Consider the following 26,384-nt stretch of genomic DNA (forward strand, 5'->3'; position numbering starts at 1 on the left):
CATTTCTTTGTGATAGAGTTTTCCACCACCATCACCCAAGTCGAGGACCAGTCTTCTGCAACATCCCCTCCACACCTGGAATTGTGCCCATTTATGGGTACCCCCATATATACTGCCTGATGACAAGCTCGGACCTTTGCATTCAGAGAGAGAGGCTTGCAGTTTTCCATGGTGTGGTTGTGTTCGTGTTGGCAGGGCCTGAGGTCAGCAGTAGGCAGGACCAGAGGAGGATGGGCAAAGCAGTGGGAGACAGGAGCTTTTTCTTGGGAGTTTCACAAGGCACAAAATTTCCGGATCATGTCTCTGCCTTGGCCCCTTCAGGATATCCTGTCATTGAGCCAGGACATGTATACAGTTGAGAGTGGCCGATTTCAGCACGACCCCTAGATTGGCCATTTTTCCTGTCTAGAGGCAGCTCTCGCATATCATCTATTACAATCCAGGAAAAGGAGAGGAAAAGATTTAAAAGCAAACACTGAAATGAGAAAGAATTCACTGGGCGTTCATCAAACTAAATTTAAGTAGCTACACAGTCCTGACAGGTGCCTGACGCGGAGAAGCAAATATTTCCTCACCATGCTACAAAGCGTAATACTTTTCTTTCTTGGATTGGTGGTACAAAATCTCTGCTCCCTGTCCGAAACTGCAGAACAGGTAAGATGAAACTTATGTTTTTTCAAAATTTGTTTCCCTTCACGATTGTGTTTAAAACCTTTTGCTTTCCTACATGGTCATGAATAAAGTGTACTCTCTGGGCTTCACAAAATAGAAAGCTTATGGAGAATAGGATGCTAACAAGGATCCATTTGTCTGAAGGGGTAGTAACCCAGTTGGTTCCATTCTGTGCTAAAATGCAATCGCTGGGATCTCTGATTTTAGCCCCAACGTTCCTCTCTCCATTGTGGATTTTGCTATCTTTTCTGTTTGTTTGTTTTAATGAATGCCTCCCATTGCATCATTCTGAATGTTGAAAATAACAATGACTGTAGAGAGACGAGTAGAGAGGAGCTCTGGGGAATTCCAGGTCAGGTCATAACTGACTGAGAAACACAAGGTCACCAAAATGCCAGGAATCCATCCATCTACCTACCATGAGTTGTAGTCAAAGGACCCAGGGTAGTGGAATCAGTGGCGTGGGGAAGGACACCAGCACGCCTGCCTGTCTGGCAGATTCACATGAGTTGTCATCATAGAGCAGGTTCAGAACCAGCTCTGCAGCAAGTCTAGGCTAGAGGAGGGTATGTGAGGGACCTCCCTGGCGGTCCAGAAGTTAGCACTCTACTGCAGGGGCCATTGGTTTGATCCCTGGTCAGGAAACTTAAGATAACACAAGCTATGCAGCCAAAAAAATATAGCAGTGTATGTGAGAGATAGGATCTAAGTGATTTATTTAAAATGTATTTCACAAGTCAGGGTTTCTACTTTATGAATAATAAATCATAAGCATGACTCGGCATCTGTGCCAGGCAATTTTTCTACATATATATATACACAGTCTTTTTTCATGTTCTTTCCATGCTGGTTTATTACGGGATATTGAGTGTGTCCTGTGCCATGCAATAAGACATTGCAGTTTATCTGTTCTCTGTATACTAGTTTAAGTCTGCTGATCCCAAACTCCCAATACACCCCTCCCATATCCCCCCAGCCCATGCAACTACAGTTCTGTTCTCTATGTCTGTGAGTCTGTTTTGTGACAGGCAATTTTTTTTTAATTTTATTGAAGTATAACTGATTTACCATGATGTGTTAATTTCTTCTGTACAGCCAAATGACTCAGCTATATATGTCCTTTTTTTAATATTTTTTCATTATGTTTTGTCATGGGATATTGTATAGTTCACTTTGTTATACAGTAGGACCTTGTTGCTTATCATCCCACAGATAAAAGTTTGCCCCTGCTAATCCCCAAATCCCCATTGTTCCTCCCCGTGCCAGGAAAACTTTATCAATACCAATTTTACTCCAATTGACTATACTCTGATAATGTTTTTCACTAAAATGTTGGAAGATGGCAGATGGGTTAAGTGCTCCAGCTCTGAGATTAGGTACGGGCAAGATTGAACTGGGGCTTTCTTGTTAAATCAAGATTGAACTAACAGCTATTTGAAGACAAGTGACTAGGCTTCTGTAATGGTTCAGATGGTAGAGAATCTCTTGCAATGCAGGAGACCCGGGTTCAGTCCCTGGGTGAGGAAGATCCCCTGGAGAAGGGCATGGCAACCAACTCCAGTTTTCTTGCCTGGAGAATTTCATGGACAGAGGCACCTGGTGCACTGCAGTCTATGACGTCGCAAAGAGATACGACTGAGGGATTAACACTCACTCCTTTTTCATTCTCTATGCTGCATGGCTTACTAGCTGTTGAACCCTGAGTGAGTTACTTAGTCCCTCTAAGCTTCAGTTTCTCCCTTGACCTTGCTCCACAAACAACAGTAGCTGAATTTACTCTTCAGACGGGACCATATGAGAGAGATAATGAGGCTTTCCACTTGAAAAGAATCATTTGAAGGTCAAGGGATTTCTTGAAAAGACAGTATTAATTCTGGCTTGCTAAGATAGAAAAGACAAAGTAATGTCACCCCATATACTTATCTAAATAGTGAACCCTAATGTAAAGAAAATCCTATTTTAAAAATGCAGATGTGCCCTAACCATTAAAGGGAAAGAATTCAAGCAATATCTAAGAGTGGCTTTTATTAGTCCACAAAGAACATTCCAGTGCTATTTGGTTCATTCAGTTCAGTTCAGTTCAGTCACTCAGTCGTGTCCGACTCTCCGCGACCCCATGAATCACAGCATGCCAGGCCTCCCTGTCCATCACCAACTCCCAGAGCTCACTCAAACCCATGTCCAAAGAGTCGGTGATGCCATCCAGCCATCTCATTCTCTGTCGTCCCCTTCTCCTCCCGCCCCCAACCTTTCCCAGCATCAGAGTCTTTTCCAGTGAGTCAACTCGTCGCATGAGGTGGCCAAAGTATTGCAGTTTCAGCTTCAGCATCAGTCCCTCCAATGAACACCCAGGATCGATCTCCCTTAGAATGGACTGGTTGCCAAATGAAACCTGCCAGTAAAAACAGATGTTTGTTTTCTATATGCCACTATAGTGTGTAGGGAAGAGCAATGGTTGATCAAGGAATCAAAATCACCGACAGGGTGACCTTGGCCGAGTCACTGAACCTCCCCCACCTCAGTTTTCTCCCCTCCAAAGTGAGGATAGTGATAACCTCCTCCACTTATCTCTATGGTGGTTGAGATCAAATAAGATGATGCCTTTGGAAGCTTGCATGACCATAAATTTCCCTGTAAATGTAAGCTTTCTTCTTATGCAGCCCTCACATATTTCAGTGAATTTAGAAGTAGCTATGATGCTCCCACCACCCCTAACCTAGTGCCAGACCCAAGGGATGACAAAGAAATAGGAGAAAGTGGTCCTCTCCTGCAAGGGTCTTTCTAATGGAGAGACCACAAAACATTCTTCACTGACCAGCCATAGGGAGAGGAGGAGTTGAGAGAAGAACGATGAGTGTGGTTTTGTGGACATGGTGACACAGGGTATTAAAGGAGACAAGGTTTGGGTCGCCAAGGGAAGAGGAAAGAACACTCTGATCAGTAGAGGTGACAGGCCAAGCACAGAGGTAAGAACAGAGAAGCAGCAGGACTTCCCTGGTGGTCCAGGGGTTAAGACTGCATTTGTGTGCAGGTGTGCCTGCTCAGTCATGTCTGACATTTTGCGGCCCCATGGACTGTAGCCTGCCAGGCTCCTCTGTCCATGGAATTTTCCAGGCAAGATCACTGGAGTGGGTTGCCATTTCCTACTCCAGGGGATCTTCCTGATCTAGGGATTGAACTCATGTCTCCTGTAGTGTCAAGTATATTCTTTACCACTGAGCTGTGCTACCTGGGAAGCCTCCAATGCAGGAGACATGGGTTCAGACCCTGATTAGAGAACTATTATAATTGAATGCTGTATAGTGTGGCCAAAAAAAAAAAAACCAGAGAAGCATCACAGGAACTGCATTTATGGCCTGTGACTTTCCAGATACTGGGCCAGATGATTTGCACATGTTATACCACTCAGAGGTCTCAATAACCTGCAGAGTGGTTATCAATATCCCCCCTTTACAGATGATGGCAAAGAATAAGGGATTCATTTGTGACTGTCTATTTAGCAAGATGCAGAACTTGATTCCAATCTTAGGTCCTTTGAGTCCCAAGTTCAATCTGTTTTCATTGTACAAAACTGCCGCTTAAGCTTGATGGGGGTATGAAGGAAGCTTGAGAAAGAGGGGGAAATCCATGGAAGATCAGCACCAGAATCATGGATGAGGGACCCTGAAGACAAGGCCAAAGTGTGTCTGCATCGTTCACTTTAGCAGTGAATTCTCTGCCACCTGCTGTTGCCAAATGACTATTTATGGTGTGTCTGTGTGATTTCCCACAAGTCATTCATTCAATCAACAAATCATTACTAAACTCTACTGTGTGCTAGACACTGGTCCATGTGTTCAGAGTGCAGCAGAAGACAAGATAGAAAAGATCACCACCCTCATGGAGCCCACATCCTAGCCGGATTGTAACGAGAGATTGTAAACGTCTGTGGAGCAGGCACAGTATGCTTCATTTAGCACCTATACCACGTTATTCCTATGGAATCGATGCTGAAAGAATATTCTGGTGACCTGTTGATCGATGAACAATTGACCTTGAAGAACCCGCTTACAATTTCCCATTTGAAAAGTGTACCCTGCAGTATACTTTCAGTTTCCCATTTGAATATATGTAAATAGGGACATTGCCCTATTTTGCCAGGCTCCAGACTTCAGATCTGTGATGGCAAAGGCATGGTACCAGCAGCAGCTTCCCATGGCAGACACTGATCCCTGTTGATCCCTACACTCCTTTTAGATCTGATGAAAAGACTGGCCAGTCATCACCAATCAACCTCATTGCCATCTGTGTCATTTCATTTACATGAAGCTGATGGAGGAGATTGGCCAATCCAGGCTCTGCTAGTGGGATTTGATTTTTTTTTCTTTTTTATGTTTTCACAGGGGAAAAGATGTGATAAGAAGTCTCTCCTTACAATTAGAACTGAGTGCCAGTCCTGCTCAGTCAACTTTGGAGTGAAGTGCCCAGATAGTTACACCAAGATTACCAATGGCACTGCCGGGATCCGAGATTGCAGGTACTTATCATGAGATAATGTATACTGTGCTGGAGTCAGAAATTAAGGGATTGTGGATCCAAATGGAAACTTCCCGACTTAAAACTACAAAGCATTTCCATGCTTTTTTTCTTGTTCTGAGGTTACATTGAGCCCAAACTTCAGCAACTCACGACTATGACTGTGAGTCTAAAAATTATATTACAATTCACATTTTCATACAAAATTGACTACATTTCACTGCACCGAAATATTCTCCTCTCATCTTGCCCTCCTTTATTTTGAAAATCTGGGGTTTGTTTCCTCTGGAAATAGTTCTAGTCAGTGCATGTTAAAAGCCTTGGGTCTTCTTTGAAACTAATACAACATTGTAAAGCAACTATACTCCAATAAAAATTGATTTTTAAAAATACAATTTAGAAAGGCCTTGGGCCTGATAGTCATCTTACTAACAAGCTCTGCACCCTGATATCAACTATAAAACCCAGAGATGGGAGACAGGTTTGTTGCATTTTAGGTGAGTGGTGCATTCTTGAAGACCTCTTTTTGACCTCAAAACTCTCATAATTCAAGTTTAATCCTTGCAAAGGATGATGAGCATTTCTGCCCACCAGCTCATGAATGCAGCCAGGCAGCTCAAATGCAAACACAAGTTTTAATTTACTCAGTCTCTTAATTTAAAAATTAGAATATTCAACGAGTTTGCTTTTATTTCAGGGGTGAGGGACTGGAAAAGTTTTGTGTAAAATGGTAAAATGAAACAATTAACTCTGTTATATTACACTATTTTAAATTCACGTTTGCTTAATGCAGCTATGCATCATTACATGCTAAGTCACTTCAGTCACGTCCAACTCTTTGTGAGCCCACGGACTGTAGCCCACCAGGCTCCTCTGTCCATGCAATTCTCCAGGCAAGAATAGTGGAGTGGGTTGTCATGCTTTCCTTTGGGGATCTTCCCAACCCAGTGATCAAACCCAAATCTCTTAAGTCTTGCATTGGCAGGCGGGCTCTTTACCACTAGTGCCACCTGGGAAGCCCTAATGCAGTTAACTGTACTATATTCTAAAACCCCAAGTTATCATTTTTAGTAGAAGTTTCCCAGCATTAACTGGCCTGGTATTAGCAAGGATGTGCAGCAGTTGACCACTCAGATCCTCTGAGAAAGTGCATCAGAAAGACTTGGGGCTCAAAGTTAAAATTATAGGGGGACTTAGAACATTCTTTATGCTGTACTCTTCACGACCAACATGGGCAGTTGGCTATGTGCCCCCCCCCCCGCAACTTCTTCCCCTTCCCACAAACACGAAGAATATGATTATTGCACTCATGCTGTCTATTTTATAAGTGGGGACTTTAACATGTCACTCACTTATGCTGAAACAAACCCAAGGCTGGTTTGTTTAATATAAAATTTTAATTGAAATATAGCTGATCTACAGTGTTAGTTTCATGTAGACCGCAAAGTGATTCAGTTATGTACATGTATTCTTTTTCTTTATAGTTTATGACAAGATACCGAATATAGTTCCCTGTGCTATACCGTAGGTCCTTGTTGCTTATCTCTTTTATATATAGTAGTGTGTATCTGTTAATCCCTCCTAATTTACCACCCCCCACTTTCCCCTTTGGTTTGTTTTCTATGCCATGCCTGGTTCTTGAGGGGACATTTCATTTTCTTTTGGGCTGTCCCTTTCCCCTTCTTTGTGAAGAAATGTCCATGCCAGTATGTTCAGCCTTTCAAAGAAATAACCAACTCTATCTCCAGCTCGAGTGCCCACAAAGCCAGTAGCTCTGCAGTGAATCAGCAACATTCCAGGGACTGGTTTAGGGATACAACCTTGAACTCAGCATCACACTATTCTTAATGGCCCAGTGAAAAGAAATGACAGTCATGGAAGAATGCTTTAGATGCACTGCAGTCGTGTCCTGGAATAAGCCACCCGTGCAAAGATCCCTGTAAATAGACAAGTGTTTAACCTCCATAGAATATCTGTTCCTCAGCTGGTAACAAAAACTGTTCTAAAGAACTTGATTCTCTCGCAAGGAAACCATGGCAAATATTGCTCCCTACCTTAGAACACTTTTCACAGAAATTTTCTATCTATAGCATCTGCAAAAAACTTACAAGTCCTAAATGGTCAGTTCATTTTAAAACCACAGATACTGTGCATCACATAACGCTTGAACTTTCCCTTCTTTCACCGGCTGCTAGGACACTCAGTGACAAGTCTGAAGTCTACATCTAACATATGCCTAGAACCTAGTATCGTTTCTTTCATTCTATTAACTTTATTTCTAACATTTTAGATATTTCACCCGTGTTTCATCCTTCCCTGATTTTCTTGATCCATCTCTTACATTAAAGATGAATCATGATTAAGCTTTATTTTACCTAGGAAGCAAAATGTGTTCAATCTACATATTTCACAATATAGGCAAGTGTAAAGACAGACTCTGATGCTGGGAAGGATTGGGGGCGGGAGGAGAAGGGGACGACAGAGAATGCGATGGCTGGATGGCATCACCGATTCAATGGACATGAGTTTGAGTGAACTCCAGGAGTTGGTGACGGACAGGGAGGCCTGGTGTGCTGTGATTCATGGGGTCGCAAAGAGTCGGTCACGACTGAGCGACTGAACTGAACTGAACTGGAAGACCTGAATAAAAACCTATGGCAATCTCACTGCTCAGAGTTCACTGAGTTGCTGTAATCATGGGTGAACATCCACTTTTTCCCTTCAAGGTACACCTTTGAGGTCAGAGCATACTCCCTGTCTCTCCCCGGATGCCGCCATATCTGTAGGAAGGATTATCTCCAGCCTCAGTGCTGTCCGGGCCACTGGGGCCCAGACTGCATGGGTAAGTGGCCTGCCGTGTTTCTTTGATATTTGCTTCTCAATGTCTCATTGTACAGGAAATCAAGAGGAAGGAAGCCTGATAAAAGAGAATGTTAGCATCTTTTTCTAGAAAGTTCCTTTTCCATCCATATGTGGAAAACCTTTTCAGCCCTTTCAGCTTTTATATTGATATCTGCTTTTCTCTCTTTAGGGATCTCTCTTTAAGACAATTCCTTTCCAAGTCAGAAAAGGGGGGCAACTGAAAGGATATTCATTTTTATAAAAGACTTTACTGGCCATAGAAAGGGAGTAAGAATGCTGGACTAGTAAGATCTCAATACAGTTTTGTTTAAAAAGACATTTGATTACAGTATCTCAAAGACTATGGTTATTGTTTAGCAACCAAAATAATCATTAACTCTTCTAAAAACTTGTCTTAGGATGCAGTAGCAAACTCTGTAATGACCAGGTTCCATTATAAGAAAAACCACTGGCCAAACCTGAATCAGTGGTATAGTTCGAACTCCTGTGGTCAAACATAACATTTCTCAGCTGAAACCAAACTTCTATCTTGATTAAAGATGTTGACACTCAAGCAGTGACTAAGTCCCTGTTAACAACATGCTAATTACATGAGATCCCTTTTGCAGAGGGAGGGATAGTAAAAGTCAGGCATTTTTATTCATGAATTTACCATTCATTTTCCATCTTCTAAGATGTAATGAAAACATTTTAAGGATCTACTTAAAGGGAGAGATTAGTTCTCTTTTGCTTTGTTTTTTTCTCATTAAAATAACATGAGAAAATTGTACATAGCTTGTAAAATTTAGAAAAGTATAAAGAAAGAGGAAAAAGTAGTGACTTGTATTCTATTACACATAGAAAACTATAAATACTTTGGCTTATTTCCTTGTTCCTTTTCTCCCCCATATTGCTTGTAAATAGTTGAGCCCATATTATATGCATAATATTGCCTGTTTTTTTAACTAGTGATTGAATGAACAATAATTTCAATTTACTCAACACTGCTGACATTAGGAACTAGAGAAAGTAGTTGACCTATATAATCTGATTTAATTCTTAATATAAATCTTTAAGTTATACTTTCTTATTCCCATCCTGCCTGAGAAATACCATTTAAAGATTATCTCTTGCCTGTCTCCTTGGGGTCAGTAAATGAGGCACATTCAAGTTTGGGGCTGCCTGTCACCAAAGTCTGCCCTCTTTCAATTATGTCCCACTGCCTGGAACAGAATTTGTCTTACTAAAAAAAAAAGGAGTTCCCAGTGTGTTTCTAATTTCTCTTTTTTTACAAGTATTTTTTATTTGTTCCCATGGTTTTATTAATTGTAATTGTTGTACCATATTATATAAGTTACAGGTATACAATACAGTGATTCCCAATTTTTAAAGTTTACACTCCACTTATAAAATGCTGTCTATATTCCCTGTGTTGTACAGCATATCCTTGTAGCTTATTTCCTACCAAATAGTTTGTACCTCTTAATCTCCTGCCTCAATATTTGCCCCTTTCCCTTCCTTCTCTCCCACAGGTAACCACTAGTTCATTCTCTATATCTGTGAGGTTGCTTATACTGACAAGTTTGTTATATTTTTAGACCCCATATATAAGCAACATCATACGATATTTGTCTTTCTCTGACTTATTTCACTCAGCATAATACCCTCCAAGTTCGTCTGTGTTGTTGCAAATGGCAAAATTTCATTCTTTTTTTATGACTGAGTCATATTCCATTATATATACCACATCTTCTTTATCCGTTCATCGGTTGATGGAATCTTGGGTTGCTTTAATATATGATCTTGGCAATTGTAAATAATGCTGATATGAATATTGGGGTACGTATCTCTTTCAAATATATACCCAGGAATGGAATTGTTGGATCATATGGTAGTTCCCCAGTGGCTCAGACAGTAAAGAATCTACCTGCAATGTGGGAGACCCAAATTCGATCCCTGGGTCGGGAAGATCCCCTGGAGAAGGAAATGGCAACCCACTCCAGTATTCTTGCCTGGAGAATCCCATGGACGGAGGAGCCTGGCGGGTTACAGTCCACGGGGTCGCAAAGAGTCAGACACTACCGAGGTACTTCACTATGGTAGTTTTAATTTTAGTTTTTGGAGGAACCTCCAAAATGTTTTCCACAGTGGCTACACCAGTTTCCATTCCCACCAACAGTATACAAAGGTCCCCTTTTCTCCACATCCTTCCAGCACTTGTTGGCTGTGTTCTTTTTGATGATAACCATAGTGGCAGGTGTGAGGTGACGTATCATTGTGGTTTCGATGTGCATTTTCCTGATCATTAGTGGTGTTGAGCATTCTAACTTTTCTTCTGTTTGGTAGGTTCCTTCAGCCCTCCCAGTCAATTTCTGGATCACGCTCCTTACCCTGGGAAGGTCAAGGTTTGGGGTTTAGGGTACCTTGGCCCCTCTCAGTTAACCATTGTGCTCTGTTTCACCTTAACATGTTGGCAGTTTGTGTTCTAAGAGTTGGTCACATCAGAATGAAGCAATTAACCCAGACATCCAGATGTGAACTTTCTTTTAAACATCAAATAGGGTCATGGTCACATCCAGTTCACAGAATCATCCTGATAAAATTGAATGTATGTGCTTTTCTCTTTCTAATCCACAGAAACTAATGTGATCTTAAGTTAATCAGACACACAGTAGACACGAAAAGGCTTTGTCTAAGATGCAGTAGTGAAAGTGAGCATATCCAGTCTAGTGCATGACAGACCACAGCCCAGAGAGCAAAAGAACCCAGGGCCAGCTACCAGAAGTTTGAGGTTTGAACCTATTCCCCTCATCGCTAATTTGGGCAAATGATTTGCTGCTTCCCCAACAGTCTCCTTAGCTATCAAATGAGGTTAGAGAGTCCTACCTTACAAAACTCTAGGAGGGATTTTAAAACATCAATATAGGCGAAAGTACTTAGTAGAGTCTATGACACAAAGAAAGCTCTGTAAACATTTTATGAATGAATGAACAAGAGAATCAGAGTCAAACAGACCTCTGATCATGAAAGGCAGATAAAATGACTCCTTTCTCTGAGCTCCTTTTAAACAGTGGGTCATTCATAAAGCAGCCAACAGGATTCAAAATCTCTGGTGGGTTTCATGCATCACACTGGCTACACCAAAATTATGGCAATACTTGCACCTACAATCGAAGGAGTCACAGATTTCCTTGAATGTTCAGGCCTTTCTTTGTGATAGATCTCAAGGCCAGAGAAGCAAAATGTGGAAACCAAGGTCAGGATATTTTTCTGCTGTTCTCTCGTTGGGGCAGAAGGGCACTCCCATTTATCTTCATCTTCCAAACATACCAAACGTCTCAAAAGGCTTCCTTCCTTTGGCTCAGGAAAGAGATAAATGCTCTACTTGGCTGTGTATTTCACCTCTCCCATTTTGCAGTGATGATAAGTGAGATCTTGATTATTGCTTTACATTGCTGAAAGGATAGGGCCATTTCAGAGCCACTGACATGTGTCCATCCTTCTTTTTGAGGAAGTACAAGCCCTGGAACAGGCTTCTTTCCAAGGCAAGGGCGGAATCCACTTCCTTCTCAATGCTATTGACAAAGACATTCACAATCAACACCTCTGGGTTACTTTTAAAATTATTTTCATAATGCCTTATTCAAAATTAGATAATTCAATGATCAACTCTGAAAACAGAAAACACAGAAAAGCACAAAGAAAAAACTGACTCATCTTCTAAAATTAGGAATAAGGCAGGAATTCGCCCCTGGGGAAAAAAATATGTCATCCTGATGTCAGGAAGATGTTTCTACTCAGGTTTACCTTGCTTCTCCCTCATTAAAACTTGTACTGCCTTTTCAAAACTTTGTATGGGAGTCTCTTCTCATAAGCACAAAAACATTTTTAACCTTGAAACTTAATCACATTTGAACAATATTGAACAACCAATATTCTATTTCAGAGGAAATGGATGTTTCAATTTGAACATTCCAGTTCTTTTTTATCCTACTGTGAACTTTAGCAGATTTGTGCAAAATCTCAAGAGGGTCAGAAAAACAATGTGGGTGTAGGGTTACACAGAAACTCAATTGTTTCAATCTGATTATTTCATATAGAAATGGCCTTGATGCTTTGTGAAGTCAATGCCATCAAATTAGGCACATTTATTTTTTTGCATCATGTCACTGCATCTTCAGACTTCTTATCCTTTCCTCTTGTATGTTTCCTGCCATTCACTTCCTGGGTTGCAAATAATGGCCCACGTGGATTTGAAAACACTCTGTGAGGCATGTCCTTCTTGGCTGTGAGTGACAAATTCACACTGAGTTCACACAAAGAAGCTAGTTTCATATCAATTTCCCAGGCAGACAATTCCAGCTAAAGCTGTCAGTGGATTATTCACCATTTTTACAAACCAGGATATAGTCTCTGTCTAGCACTGTGCAACAGGCTTTGAAACAAAGACAGTGACACAAGTGGCCACCTCTGGAGTTCCTTGGAAGATAAAGTTACAGGGAGGTCCCTGGCCTCTTGCTGGCCAGGAAGTTCGTTATCTGCCTTTGAAAGAACAGAACGTCTGATGATTTGCTGACAGCTTGTCTGAGTAAGCCTCCTGCGTGAGCAAAGTCACGATGTGAGACCCTCAGAGCAGTGGTGACCAAAGGGAAATGTGATAATGACTAAAAATAGCTTTATCAGCTGCCTGAGCCCTCCCCCAGGTTTCAGAAACATGCCTTGAGAACAAATTCTAGAAGAGCTTTTTCAAGGGTGGTTGCTGAAAATGTCAATTCTCACCAACTTTTTTTCCTAATGAGGGCCTGTTGTTGGTTCAGTTGCTCAGTCGTGTCCAGCTCTTTGCAACCTCGTGAACTGCAGCACGCCAGACTGCCCTGTCCTTCACCATCTCTGGAGCTCGCTCAAACTCGTGTCCACTGAGTTGGTGATTCCATCCAACCATCTCGTCCTCTGTCATCCCCTTTTCCTCCTGCCTTCAATCCTTCCCAGGATCGTTTAGGATTGCCTGGTTTGATCTCCAGTCAATCTCCTTACAGTCCAAGGGACTCTCAAGAGTCTTCTCCAACACCACAGAAGGGGCCTGAGGTGATAGAAAATGGTTTGAGAAGCAGGAAAGAAATGTACACTTTTAAAATTTTGATTTTAAGACCAAACAAGTTGTTTTCACAGATTGTTAAAACGTTCGATATAGGACAACAGATGAGGATTCTCCATCCTCTCACATTCATGCTAACTTTTTTCCAGAGTTCCTTCCTGGGTTGGTCAACTTATAAAATTCAAACATTTCTTGAACCCCTGCTGTATGCTGCTCACAGTCTCCTACATGATAAGCCCAGTCTCTACCCACAAGGAGCTCACAGATTGAGAGACAGGGATGTAAAAATAGATGAGGGAAAACAGACACACCTGAGAGTCCAGGTAAGAACCCTGAGACTTTGAGGCATTTTTCAGCTTGCCCAAGGAGAGCCAGCTAGTAACTGCAGAACAGAACAGGAAACAAGGGCTGTCTTCTGAAGAGCCCCAGCTACAACCCATTCCTGTCTCCTTACCCAAATACCTGGTTGTGTTGCCAAGTCAACTGCTGGAAAAGCAGCCTGTCCCCCACGAGCCTACTCCTGGCAATCTTGCTTCCACTGTTAGCTGGGAGCCTGTCACCTGCCTGGAGCTGATTCCTTGACACTGGAGTCCCCCTCTAGTTCCAACCTGGCACTAAGAGGCAGTGTGGCTTTACAAAGGTTGTAATCACTGAAGTTAAATCGCCTTTACCACATTCTCCTTCTGGGACCTTGCTAGTTACTTACCCTCCCTGCCCAGTTGCCAGATTTATCAAATAACACTAGAGGATACCCAGTTAAGTCAATTGCAGATAAACAACAAATAGGCATACGGTATTTGGGACATGCTTATTCTAAAAAATTATTCATTGCTTATCTGCAATTGAAATTTAACTGGCAGCCTATATTTTATCTGGTAAATGAATCCTTTGGTCTCAGTTTTCTCATCCGTAAGACGGAGATGGTAGTGGTAATATGCATGGGTGCTAAGTTGCTTCAGTCGTGTCTGACTCTTTGCGACCCTATGAACTGTAGCCCGCCGGGCTTCTCTGTCCATGAGATTATCCAGGCAAGATTACTGGAATGGGTTGCCATTCCCTTCTCCAGGGGATCTTCCAGACCCAGGGATTGAACTCTCATGTCTCCTGCATTGGTAGGCTGGTTCTTTACCACTAGTGCCACCTAGGAAGCCCTGGTGGTAACCCTACCTGCAAAGGTGGTGCTGAGGACTAAGGGAGCTGGTGCATATAAAGTACCTGGGATGTGCCTGGCGGATAGTAGGTATTCAGAATGTGCTACTTACCAATTCTGTTTCTGTGGTTCTCAGATCACTGGCTGGCCTCTTTAGTTCGGGAGGTGTGTCTTGGTTTAGTTTTATATTCTAATGATCTTGTATACTCTGGCTTAGTTTTCAGGACTCAAAATCTTGAGGTGGGCCTGATTGCAATGGCAACTCCAACACTTACCCGACCTGTGATCTTAGGCAAGTTACTTACCTCTCTCAGCCTCCGTTTTGCTCTCTGTATCCTGGAAAGGAAGACAAGGATGAGAGCTTCCTAGTACAGTTGTTGTGAGAATGAGACCATGCATGCAAACTGCTCAGCAATAATACGTATTCACGTTCTCTCCATCTCCTGTTGAGCTGATAACTACCTCCCCACTTAGGACATTTCTGTGCATCTCATTTTTTATATGGCTTGTGATCCCTTGGGTTTATTATTTTTCTTCCCACCAGTGTCTGCCTTTCTGTGGACCCCATGGGTCACCCTGATGCCTCAGGTCAAAGCAAAGGCCTGCCCTTCAGAAATGTGGGGACAGTAGTGGGTTGGTCTGCTGAAGTTGCTTTAACAGAATACCATAAAACAGACATTTATTTCTCATAGTTCTAGAGGCTGGGAAATCCAAGTTCACCAAGCCAGCAGTTTTTGGTTCCCAGGGAGGATCTTCTTTCTGGCTTGCAGATGGCTGCCTTCTCTCTATGGCCTCACATGGCAGAGAGAAAGCTCTGGTCCTTCTTTCTCTTATAAGGGCCCTAGACTCATCATGGGGTCCCCACCCTCATGATCTCATTTAAACTTAATGATATCCCAAAGCCTCCCCTCCTAGTGTTATCACGTTGGAGGTCAGGGCATTAGCATATGAATTGGGGAGCATGGATATCCAGTCCATAACAGTAAACATTCACTTTGCCCTTTAGCCTGGTGGGTCACAAGCCACCAGCTGAGATGGCTGTCCAGAAGGAGGAACATACTACAGAGAAAGCCTCATGTCCCCTGAAGAACATGTGATGCTTAGGCTTAGGAAGACTCCTGGAGACAGCCAATTCCAGCTAGCAGGCGCCCCCATCCTTAGCCCCACCATAGGCAGACACTCAATGGGCCCTGCATGGATCAGGCTGCTCATTTCAGAGAAGGAGGCATCGGGGCACCTCTTGAGAGATCAGCCTGAAGCACCAAGGTTGCCTTATCAGCCCCTCACTGCACACAGGCCCTTTTCTGTTCTTACTAAATCTTCACTTTCTGGTGAGGACATGGAGGAAACATTACCAGCTTTGAAGATAATTGAGGGCACTTAGTGAAGGTTTAACTAATTCATTAAATGAATGACTTATAAAATATTTAAGCCATTTAAAATAATTATAAGCAATTCATTCAGAGAAGCACAATCACAAGGCTTTAAAGTAAGACCAGGTCCAAGTGAATCATTATCTCTGAGCCCAGCAGCCTGGTGGTGACCTACCTCAGTATCCTCATAGATAAAATGGTGAATATAACCATTCCATAGGGTGAAGAGTAATAGTTCACAGTTGTAGAGATTAAATACACTGATGCAATATGTATACAGTGCTTAGCATTCCACCCGAGTCTCGATTGCTAACAACAACAATAATAATAAAACAGGACTGCACAGAAAGGATAAACAAATCATATTGGTCTTTCTAAGACCAGCATCTGGCTCAGTGGTTTGCTCAATGGTTTTTTGGACCTGAAGAAACACCTCCTGAACATGGATATTTTTACAACTACACTGAAGTATTCAAATGAACAAATTTAGAGGTTGGAGGTAGGAAATTGTTTACCACGTGTTTAGAAACAGCCCTTTCTGACTCTAGTGTCTTAATTTGTTTTCCTTTCCAGTGAGTATAAACTATGGAAGTAGACACCCCGGAGGTCTACATGGAAGTAAAGTTTAATTATTTATAGGAACATTGGCTACTTTTTCCAAATCTGTCATTGAAGAACATGATCTGCTAATGGATTTTTCATTTATGCTTAAGTCATGAGTTACATACAGTAAAATTCTCCTTTTTTGGTGTAAAGTTATACACACTTTGATGAGCCTAAACAGTTGTGTAGCAAGGACAACAGTCGAGATAGGGAACAGCTAGGTCATTCCCCAAAATACTCTTTGTGGTCAAGTTCTCCCTCAACTCCCAACCCCTGGCATTACTGATCTGTTTTCTGTGCCTGTGACTGTGCCTTTGTGTCCTATGATTGGAATCATACAGTATTCTCTGGTTTCTCTCACTTAGCATATACGTTTGAGATTCATCCATGTTACAAGATCAGCAGTTCATTCTTTTCTAATGTTTCATAGTCCACCATTGTCTACCCAGTTCACCTGTTCACCAGCTGAAAGACATTTGGGTTTCCAATTTGGTGCAACTAAGAATAAAGCTGCTATGAACATTCATGTACAGGTTTTAATGTAAACATTAGTTTTCATTTCACTTGAGAGTCAATACTTAGAAGTGGGAGTCCTGGATTGTGTATTGAACGTATTTTAACTTTATAAGAATTGCCAAACTCTTCCCATGTGTCTGCATCATTTTTTCATTCCCACCGACAATGTGTGAAAGTTCAAATTGTTTGGTGTCCTTGATACCACTTGGTATAATCAGATATTTTTTCCTTAATCTCAGCCATTCTGATCAGAGGCATTTTATTGCAGCTTGTTTTAATTTACGTGGTTCATGTGCTTATTTGCTATTAATGTATCATTCAGGTTGTTTTCTTACTACTAAGTTTTGAGAGTCCTTTAACTATTTGAGATATGTCTTTTATTTGGTATATGGTATATAAATGTTTCCTCAAAGTCTGTGGCTTGTCTTTCCACTCTCCATACAGTACCTTTTGAGGAGCAAGCATTCTTAATTTTGATGATGTCAAATATTTCAATTTTTCTGTCATAAAAATTGCTTTTTGTATCACATCTAGAAATCTTTGCCTAATCTAATATCACAAAGATTTTCTTCTATGTTTCCTCCTAGAAGCTTTGTAGTTTTAGGCATTACTTTTAGGTCTGTCATCCATTACAAGTTAACTTTAGCCTATGACTTGTGGCCTGAATCAAAGTTCATGTCTTTTTATACAAATATCTGATAATTCCAGCACCATTGCCTTTGGACCCTTATATAAAATAAATCAATCATCAATATGTGGATCTATTTCTGGACTCTATTCTGCTCCATTGATCTATGTATTTATGCCTTCACCTTACCACACTATCATGATTACTGTAGCTTTATAGTAAGTCTTGCAGAGAAGGCAATGGCAAGCCACTCCAGTACTATTGCCTAGAAAATCCCATGGATGGAGGAGCCTGGTAGGCTGCAGTCCGTGGGGTCGCTAAGGGTCGGACACGACTGAGTGACTTCACTTTCACTTTTCACTTTCCACTTTGACACATTGGAGAAGGAAATGGCAACCCACTCCAGTGTTCTTGCCTGGAGAATCCCAGGGATGGGGGAGCCTGGTTGGGCTTCCGTCTATGGGGTCACACAGAGTCGGACATGACTGAAGTGACTTAGCAGCAGCAGCAGCATAGTAAGTCTTGAAATTAAGTAGTATAAATCTTCCAATTTGGTCATTTTCAAAATTAACCTGGTTACTCTAGTTCTTTTACTTTTCCATATAAAGAATCAGTTTATCAATTTCTTCCCAAAAAATCCTGCTAGGATTTTAACTAAAATTGCAATAAATCTATAGATCAGTTTAGGGACAACCTAAAATATTGACTCTTTTAATCCATAACCACAGTGTATCTTGGATTTTTAAATTATTTTTGCCAGTGTTTTATAGATTTCATCTTGCAGATTTTGCACAATTCTTGTATTCACCCCTGAGTTTTTACTTTCGTGTTTAGTTTACTTATATACTTTTATTTCAATTATCAGCAGTTTCATGTTAGTTTATAGAAATGTAATTGATTTTTGTTTATGTGTCCTTGTGTCCTGAGAACTTATAAATTCATGTATTAGTTCTAATGAATTTTTGAAGATTGTTTTGAATTTTCTATATGGAAAATCATTTCTTGTCTGAGAATCAAGAAAATTTTCATTTCTTTTCCAATCTGTATCCATTCTGCGTCTTTTTTTTTCTTACCTTACTGCACTGACCATGATGTATTATGTTTTGTATACCATTGGATTCAGTGGGCATAATTTTGTTTAGAATTTTTTAATGTTCAATATTTGTTCTAGATTTTAAAGAATTTACATCTATGTGGGACTTCCCTGGTGGCTCAGGTGGTAAAAGCATCTGCCTACAATGCAGGAGACCTGGGTTCGATTCCTGGGTTGGGAAGATCCCCCGGAGAAGGAAATGGCAACCCACTCCAGTATTCTTGCCTGGAAAATCCCATGGAGGGAGGAGCCTGACAGGCTACAATCCATGGGGTCTCAAAGAGTCAGACACGACTTCACTTCATCAGAGATGTTGGTCTGTAGTTTTCTTGTGATGTATTTGTCAAGTTTGGGAATCAGAGTAATAATGCTCTTTGTATAGAATGAACTGGGAAGTGTTCTCTCTTCTTCAACTTTTTAGAAGAATTTTTTTTATAATTGATATGATTTCTTCCTTAAGTGTAAAGTAATATTCACCAGGAATCCATAGGCATGGAGTTTTCCTTGTGGGGAGGATTTTAACTTCAAATTAAATTTCTTAAATAGATACAAGGATATTCAGGTTATCTATTTTCACTTGAATGATCTCTGGTGTGTGTGTTTTAGTCACTCAGTCATGTCTGACTCTTTGCGACCCCATGGACTATAGCCCGCCAGGCTTCTCTGTCCATAGGACTTCCCAAGCAAGAATACTGGAGTGCGTTGCCATTACATTCTCCAGGGATTGAACTCAGATCTCCCAAATTGCAGGCAGATTCATTACCACCTGAGCCACCAGGGAAGATCTTTGGTAGTTTGGAACAATGAATTTATTCACCTCATCTACATTGGAAAGTTTATTGGCATAAAGTTGTTCCTGCTGCTGCTGCTAAGTCACGTCAGTCGTGTCCGACTCTGTGTGACCCCATAGATGGCAGCCCACCAGGCTCCGCTGTCCCTGGGATTCTCCAGGCAAGAACACTGGAGTGGGTTGCCATTTCCTTCTCCAATGCATGAAAGTGAAAGTGAAGTCGCTCAGTCGTGTCCGACTCTAGTATCTGATTATTATCCTTTTAATGTCTCTAAGATTTGTGGCAATGTCTCCTCTCTCATTCCTGCTATATTCTGGTGAAAAATAATTTCTAAATGAAGGCATTAGACTGAGATCATCCTGAAGTTACAGAGTATACATTTTGATCTTGTGTCCCCACTGTTAATTGAAACCTAGAGTATAAGCTCCATGTGGGCAGGACAGCTGGCCTTACACCAGCTGCCTAGGGCTGCACTTTCCTCTGAAGCAAGTCTTTGTCCACTTGAATGTCCAGATACTCACTCCTCGCTAAGCTCGTTCACAGCAGACTCTGGCTGAAGTACTATGGACCGTGCCTGGTGCCCCGCCCAGACAAAACATAACCATCCCCATGCAAAGACCCACTGACTCATCACCTCCCAGCAGCCTAAGAAGCATAAAACCCCTGGGGGTTGTAACGGGGATGAGTTAATTAGTTGATTGTAAAGTGAACAGCAGATGCTCAAGAAGGGACAGAAGGCCTGACAGGGTCCTAGTACAGCCCCTGACTACATTGTGATTCACTCCTCTCCCCTACGTAACCCTAGATAATGCCTGCAGGGTCTTCAATTACTTCTTATCCCTGGCACCTAGCACATGCTTCATGCATCTTTGCAGAATGCTTGTGTGCAGTTTCAAATGAATGTATCTGCCCTTTGATTCCCCAGAATGCCCAGGAGGAGCGAGGTCCCCCTGCAGTGGCCGGGGCCATTGTGCTGAAGGTATGGAAGGAAATGGAAGCTGCCTGTGCCAAGTAAGTTCAAAACAGTGTTCTCCTCCTTCCTGACTCTGCTTTCTCCTTACCTGTTGTCCCTCTGTAAACACGCACTGGGTGAAGACTCTAAGAAACAGCGATATTAGTGGGGGTGGGTGGGGGAAGTGTATGCAGTGGGCAATAAAATGACACATTACAGGCTGGGGGACCTTAGAGCGAGTCAGTTAACTGCTCAGCCTTAAGTGAATCCATCTGTAAAATGAATTTAATGATAATACTGAAGCAATTATACTTGTTGAAAAACTGAGATGAGAACAATGCAGGGCTCTAAAAATTGTGTCATTGTTACCCTTCCAAGTCACCACTATAAGCAGACTAGTCTTTGAAGCTGTACTCAGACGTATAGGTGAGCGCTTGGTCTGCCAGTTGAGGAATTTCTTTGCTATCCCATGAAATGGACTTTTTGCAAGCTTCAAGCCTTACACTATGGGAATACAAAGAAATCCTCTGAAAAGAATTGAGCTCAACTGTCTTTAGAAATGCAAAACTGAGAATGTATTCATTTCACCTTGGGTGGATTTAGGATGTGGCCGGCAGTGCTGGTTCTCTAGTTATACCTTTGAAGCGGCTTTCCTCAGAAGAGCTCCAGACTCTTAGCTCCAGACTGATTCAAGGAATGAATATACAAATTATAACAAAAAAGAGCAAGGAAGAAAGAGACTTTCAGGACAGGCACAGAGGGGAGATCCATTTGGGAAACGAATGCTGCCCAGATAGTTAGAAATCTGTGGTCTTCGTGGGTAACACAGATTGCTTGGGTCTAACACCCTCCCCGCTGGTGTCCTGCAGGAAGGATTCGGTGGAACAGCCTGTGAAATCTGCGCTGCTGACGACGTATTTGGGCCGAGTTGTTCAGCAGGTATGTCTCACTTTGGCGTCATCGAGCGCATTTGTGCAGGTCCAAAGTCAGACATGGCTTATACGCCTCAACACCCCGGAAATAAAGTTCCGTGGAGGGGAATGCAGAACAGTTCTCCAAACCAAGGCTGCACGGACAAGACGAAGAGTTGACAACAGATCTTTCAAAAGGCAGTCTGAAAGGACCAACAGTATGTCTGTGGTTTTCGGCACTTGCAGGCAGCCACTTACCAGGAATGCTTCCTGACAAACTCGGGGGCATAGGATTACCTCTCTAGGCTCCAGGATCCAACATCCACCTGTTCTTTTCCTGCCCAGCTATTCCCTGAGGTCTTTCTAGACTGTGGTCTCAGCACTGACCTTCTCCCCAGAGTCTCTGTATCCACCACAGGTCCCAACACATTCTAACCTATCCCTTCCTTTCGGGAGTTCACAAACACCTGAGGTCATCAGAGGTGGTTGGTCCCATTTTGCAGATTATGGATTTGTCCCCAACATAGGTTTGTCCACTCTATCATTGTTGGTTCCCCCCAGAAGTTGACCCATTCTGCAAACGTTCTCAGTATAAGTAGCATATTTGAGAGGGGACCCAGGGAAATACTAAGAAAGTGACATAGAGGAAATAAAGGGTGGGCTGTCAAGCCAGAGACCAACGTGGATGACTAGAGCTTAATCCCCTGGGGAACTCTGGAGTCCGCAGAGAACACTCCCCTTGGAGTTACCTCACCTGAGAGGAGAGGGAGCCTTGGGGTAGTAGGCAGAATAATGGAAGCCCACTCCCTCACCACCAAAATGTCCATAGTCTAATACCATGGACTTGGGAATATGTTGCCTTTCATGGCCAGCGGAAATTAAGGTAGCAGATGACAGAGGGATGGATGGCATCACCGACTCGATGGACATGAGTTTGAGCAAGCTCCAGGAGTTGGTGATGGACAGGGAAGCCTGGCACGCTGCAGTCCATGGGGTCGCAAAGAGTCGGACACGACCGAGCAACTGAACTGAACTGGAATTATAGTTGCTAATTATCTGACTTTACCATGAAGAGATTATCCAGGATTATCCTGGTAGACTCAACGTCATCACAAAGGTCCTTCAATGTGGAGGAGGGAGACAGAGACAGAAGATACAGATGATACCTTCTGACGTGTGAAAGATTCCAGATGATGAGATGTAAGAGTGGCGAGATGGGAGAAAGACTCCGTCTTGCTGGCTTTGAAGGTGGGGGGGACCACGAGCCAGGCAGTGTGGGCAGCATCTCAAAGCTGAAAAAGGCAGGGAAAGAATGCTCCCCTCCAGAAAGGAGTGGAACCACCAAAACCTTGATTGATCTTCGTACAACTGCTTTGGGTTTCTGACCTCCCAAACTGTAAGACAGTAGTAAATGTGTGTGGTTTAAGACACTACGTTTGTGGCAATTTGTTACAACAGCAACAGGAAGCTAACACATGTGGTCATTAGGGCAGGGTCATTCATTTCCTGGCACTTCCAGCCTCCAGTGAAGCAGTCAGTGGAGCAGCCACCCCAGGAAGTGTCCATGGGCTCCTGCTACTAGAGGGGAGCGGAACGCGTGGACTTGGTGAGGTCTGAGGATGCAGGCATGGTAGGGACAGTGTCTGCCAGCTCCTTAGTCTCCAAAAAAGGGTAGGTCAGGTGACCTTTCTCCAGCACCACTTTGGTTTGGCTTTTATGGAAAAATCATATTTGGTAGGTACTGCATTGATTCAAATATTTTTGGCAAGAAAAATACAGACATCCCACCCCGTAAGTTTGTGCACTCCATAGCAAGTTTCCTTTGTAATAATGAAGATATTATCTCCCTCTAATCCATGGGGTCCTTGAAGGCCGATGCTGTCTTTATCTGCTTCTGTCCTGACCCAGAAGCATGGGTGTTGGGAGGCATGGTGTCGAGGTGATTAGACTTAGACTCAGGCTAGGTTTCAGTCCCAGGGCTGCTTCAAATTGTGGAAACCTTAAGTTTACTGAGCACCCTTTTTGCATCTTCTTTTGTAAAAATAGAAACATTGCCTCCTTTAGAATTATCATGAGGATCTAATGAGATAATTGGTGCACAACAAGTGTTAGCAATTATTATGACTATTATTAATATTTACTGTTTCCTAGTGTTCCCTCCCAATCTTATGTTTTTCTTAATCCATCATTTTATGAAAGATTATTTCATAAGAGTGTTAGCAAAAGCAAATTTAAACCAGGTGTTAGCATTCTGAGTGTTTCTTTAACAGTATATTGGATTGGCCAAAAAGGTCATTTGCGTTTTTCTGTAACGGAAAAATCTGAATGAACTTTCAGGTTACAGAAAAACCTGAATGACCTTTTTGGCCAAACTAATACATTAAAAGACAGTAAAATGTAATCAACCAATTGTTTGCCAAGAACATGATAAAAAATATTGTCCCTTCCTTGCCACAATACAATTTAAATCACATATTTTAATTAAATACTGAAATGGGAAGAAAGAATCCCACACCACTTACTTAGCAAGAAAGCCAAGTAATTGTTTGTGGATGAAAATTTAGAAAGAAGATGAGCTCATGTTACCTCCAGGAAACGTGTTGGTTGCCAGTGAGCATAGACATACATGGAAATTCCAAACATTATTTAATTTAAAAAGTGGACTCTCTTTACACCTCTTTGTGCCATGGGAAAAGGGCAAGTGAAAGGGAGCAAGGTGGTTTGTTGAAAACCCAAATTTTTGAGCCAGAAAATTGGAAACCTAAATTGAGATTTGGGAGATAAGACTCCCAGTTCTTAGTTCCAACAAAACTTTACGAGATGATAGAATGTCCTGATCTTCGCTATCCAACATGGTAGCCTCAAGGCGTGTGTGCATGCTAAGTCACTTCAGTTGTGTCCAACTCTTTGTGACCCCATGGACTGTAACCCACCACGCTCCTCTGTCCATCGGATTCTCTAGGCAAGAATACCTGAGTGGGTTGCTGTGCCCTCCTCCAAGGGATCTTTCTGACCCAGGGATTGAACCTGACTCTTATATCTCCTTCACTGGCAGGCAGTTTCTTTACCTCTAGCCCCACTTGGGAAGCCCCTTAGCTCATGTTACTCAACTTAAATAGCTTCAAGTAGCTAGTGGCTACCATATTGGATAGTGTAGCTCTAGACCATAATGGCCAAGAGAGCAGGCTTCAAGTCAGTCTGGCCTGAGTTTGAAACCAGGCCCAGTTGCTATGGGATATGAGGCAAGCTACTTAACCTCTCTATGACCTCCTCGTCTGTAAAACAGGAATAATAATACCTGCCTCATGGGATTAACCTGTAGCAAAGCTCTTAGCAGCATGTCATGAACACTTGGTGAAAGCACGTGTTGATATTAAGAGAGGACAAGAGCAGTTCTACAGGAAGGAGAGCATTCATTCACCTGTGACTGACAATGGATGGCTCAGCGATGCTGACCATTTCCCACTGGCAAGAACTGGGGGAACCTGCAAACCTTTTTAGCCAAGCATCCACTGGGTGCCAGTGTTGGTTCACCCACTGAGGCTCTGGCCGTTGGCGGTGGCAGTTCTGCCTGTAAGTAGGACAGCTGTGAGTTGCAGTTTTATTTTTAACTCTGACTTTAACCTGCTGCCGGAGCGTTCTCCTATCTGATTCTTGATGTGCTTAGAGGTAACTTCAAGCTGCATTTATCAAGGGTGTTCATCTCAACTGCCAAGGCCCTCGCCTGCTCAGTGCCTAACCCCAGGTTAGGGCAGAAGACAAGGCCCCGTCTCTCTCACGTGACCCCAGATCAGCCCCACGTCATGTCTTGTTAAGACCAGTAGCTGAATGCCTGCTGGGCACCAGGCAGTGCACAAGGCTTGACACACAGACTCTCTTTGGAACAGCTCTGCTAGCTGAGTTCCTTGTGTTACTGATGAAGAAGCAGTGAGGTTGCTCAAGGTCCCGCAGCTACTTCAGGAATAGAGGCAAGGTTTGACCCCAGGTGTCTTACTCCAGAACCTGGGCACCCAATCACTGCACCATTCAGCCCCTGGCACACATCCGCCTTGCGTTAGATCCCTGACAGGTGATGGGCATCCAAAGAGGGGAAAGAATAGCTCCCCACCCCCAAGGATCTGGAAATGTGGGTGATGCTTCTGAGCCTGTGTGCACCACACACGCAGGATGCTACAGGAACACTAGAGGGCAGCCTGCTCTGCCAAGGGGCATGGCACAGGGGGCTTTGTGCCCTGTCCCTCTGACCCCAGTGGTCATGGCTTTCGCTGCTTTAGAGTCCTATACCCCAGGGTTCACATGTCTCTGCAGATTTGCTGTAGCTGGTTTCACAAATGCCCAGGGCTCTTTCAGTGACATTTGGGAATCCCTCTGCCACTCACATCTCCTTCCCAAGGATACTTTCTGGGCAGTGACTGGCAGCAATGGGTGTCAGAAGCTCCTGAAATCCTCTGTGCCAGATCAGTTCATCCAGCATAGAAATCGTGCCAGAAGCCAGGACACGGGGTGCCTGGAAGGGAAGCTTAGCGAGGAGGACAGCCCTTGTAGTTAGCATTGAGGTTGAGAGCAGAGGCTGAGTCACATTCGACTCCCCTCTCTGCCCTCGCACCCCTTCCACCGGGTATATGACAACATTTAGGACATGCAGCATCACCGTATCTTTTAGAGTCTGGCCGTCCCACTACACTGTGAGCAGCTTGAATCCAGATATTGTGAATGACTTATCTGTATACCCAGTGCCTAATCCAGTGCCTCCCACTAAGTTGGAACTGGGTAGATATTTTTTTAATTGAATTAATTTATATCTTTGCTACCAAGTTCATAGTACACTCCCACGTCAACCCAGTTATCTCCATGACCAATTTGACTTCCCTCTGGAACTCTGTTTCAAAAGGCTACAGCCAGAGGTTGACATCAAAGTGCTTTGCTAATACAGAAACAGTGATAAATTGATTTTTGAAGGGAAGATGATAATTGCACATCCATTTAATTCTTCAATAATTTGAATAAGTTCTGGAGCTAATTGTCTCCCATTTTTTACATGTGGCATGGGGTTAATTATCTTATCTCCCCGGGTGCTGTGAGCATCGGATGAGATCAGGCCTGTAAAGCATGTGACAAAATGCCTGAAGGAGAGTAAGTGTTTGATAAAGGGTCAAGCAGGGCCAGTTCTAGGGCAAGGTGAAGAGAAACATGTCTTAGGTGCAAAATTTAGGGAGGCATCAAAAACTCAGTAGTTGAGAGAAA

The 26,384-nt window shown here is 42.7% G+C and overlaps 1 protein-coding gene across 1 annotated transcript in view; it reads left to right on the forward strand.

Moving 5' to 3' along the window:
• The first annotated feature begins 460 nt into the window (after nucleotides 1-460).
• Nucleotides 461-26,384, forward strand: part of STAB2 (stabilin 2) — a 174,679-nt gene continuing 148,755 nt past the window's right edge. The window contains exons 1-5 of the mRNA XM_055394412.2: nucleotides 461-654; nucleotides 5,055-5,188; nucleotides 7,914-8,029; nucleotides 20,203-20,288; nucleotides 21,099-21,168. Of these exons, the coding sequence (XP_055250387.2) occupies nucleotides 577-654; nucleotides 5,055-5,188; nucleotides 7,914-8,029; nucleotides 20,203-20,288; nucleotides 21,099-21,168 (484 nt within the window). The 5' untranslated portion in view covers nucleotides 461-576. The remainder of the gene's footprint in view (nucleotides 655-5,054; nucleotides 5,189-7,913; nucleotides 8,030-20,202; nucleotides 20,289-21,098; nucleotides 21,169-26,384) is intronic.

The sequence above is a fragment of the Moschus berezovskii genome, chromosome 6 (genome assembly GCF_049115385.1).
Source record: "Moschus berezovskii isolate FMDL1 chromosome 6, NW_MosBer_1.0, whole genome shotgun sequence".
Lineage (NCBI taxonomy): Eukaryota > Metazoa > Chordata > Mammalia > Artiodactyla > Moschidae > Moschus > Moschus berezovskii.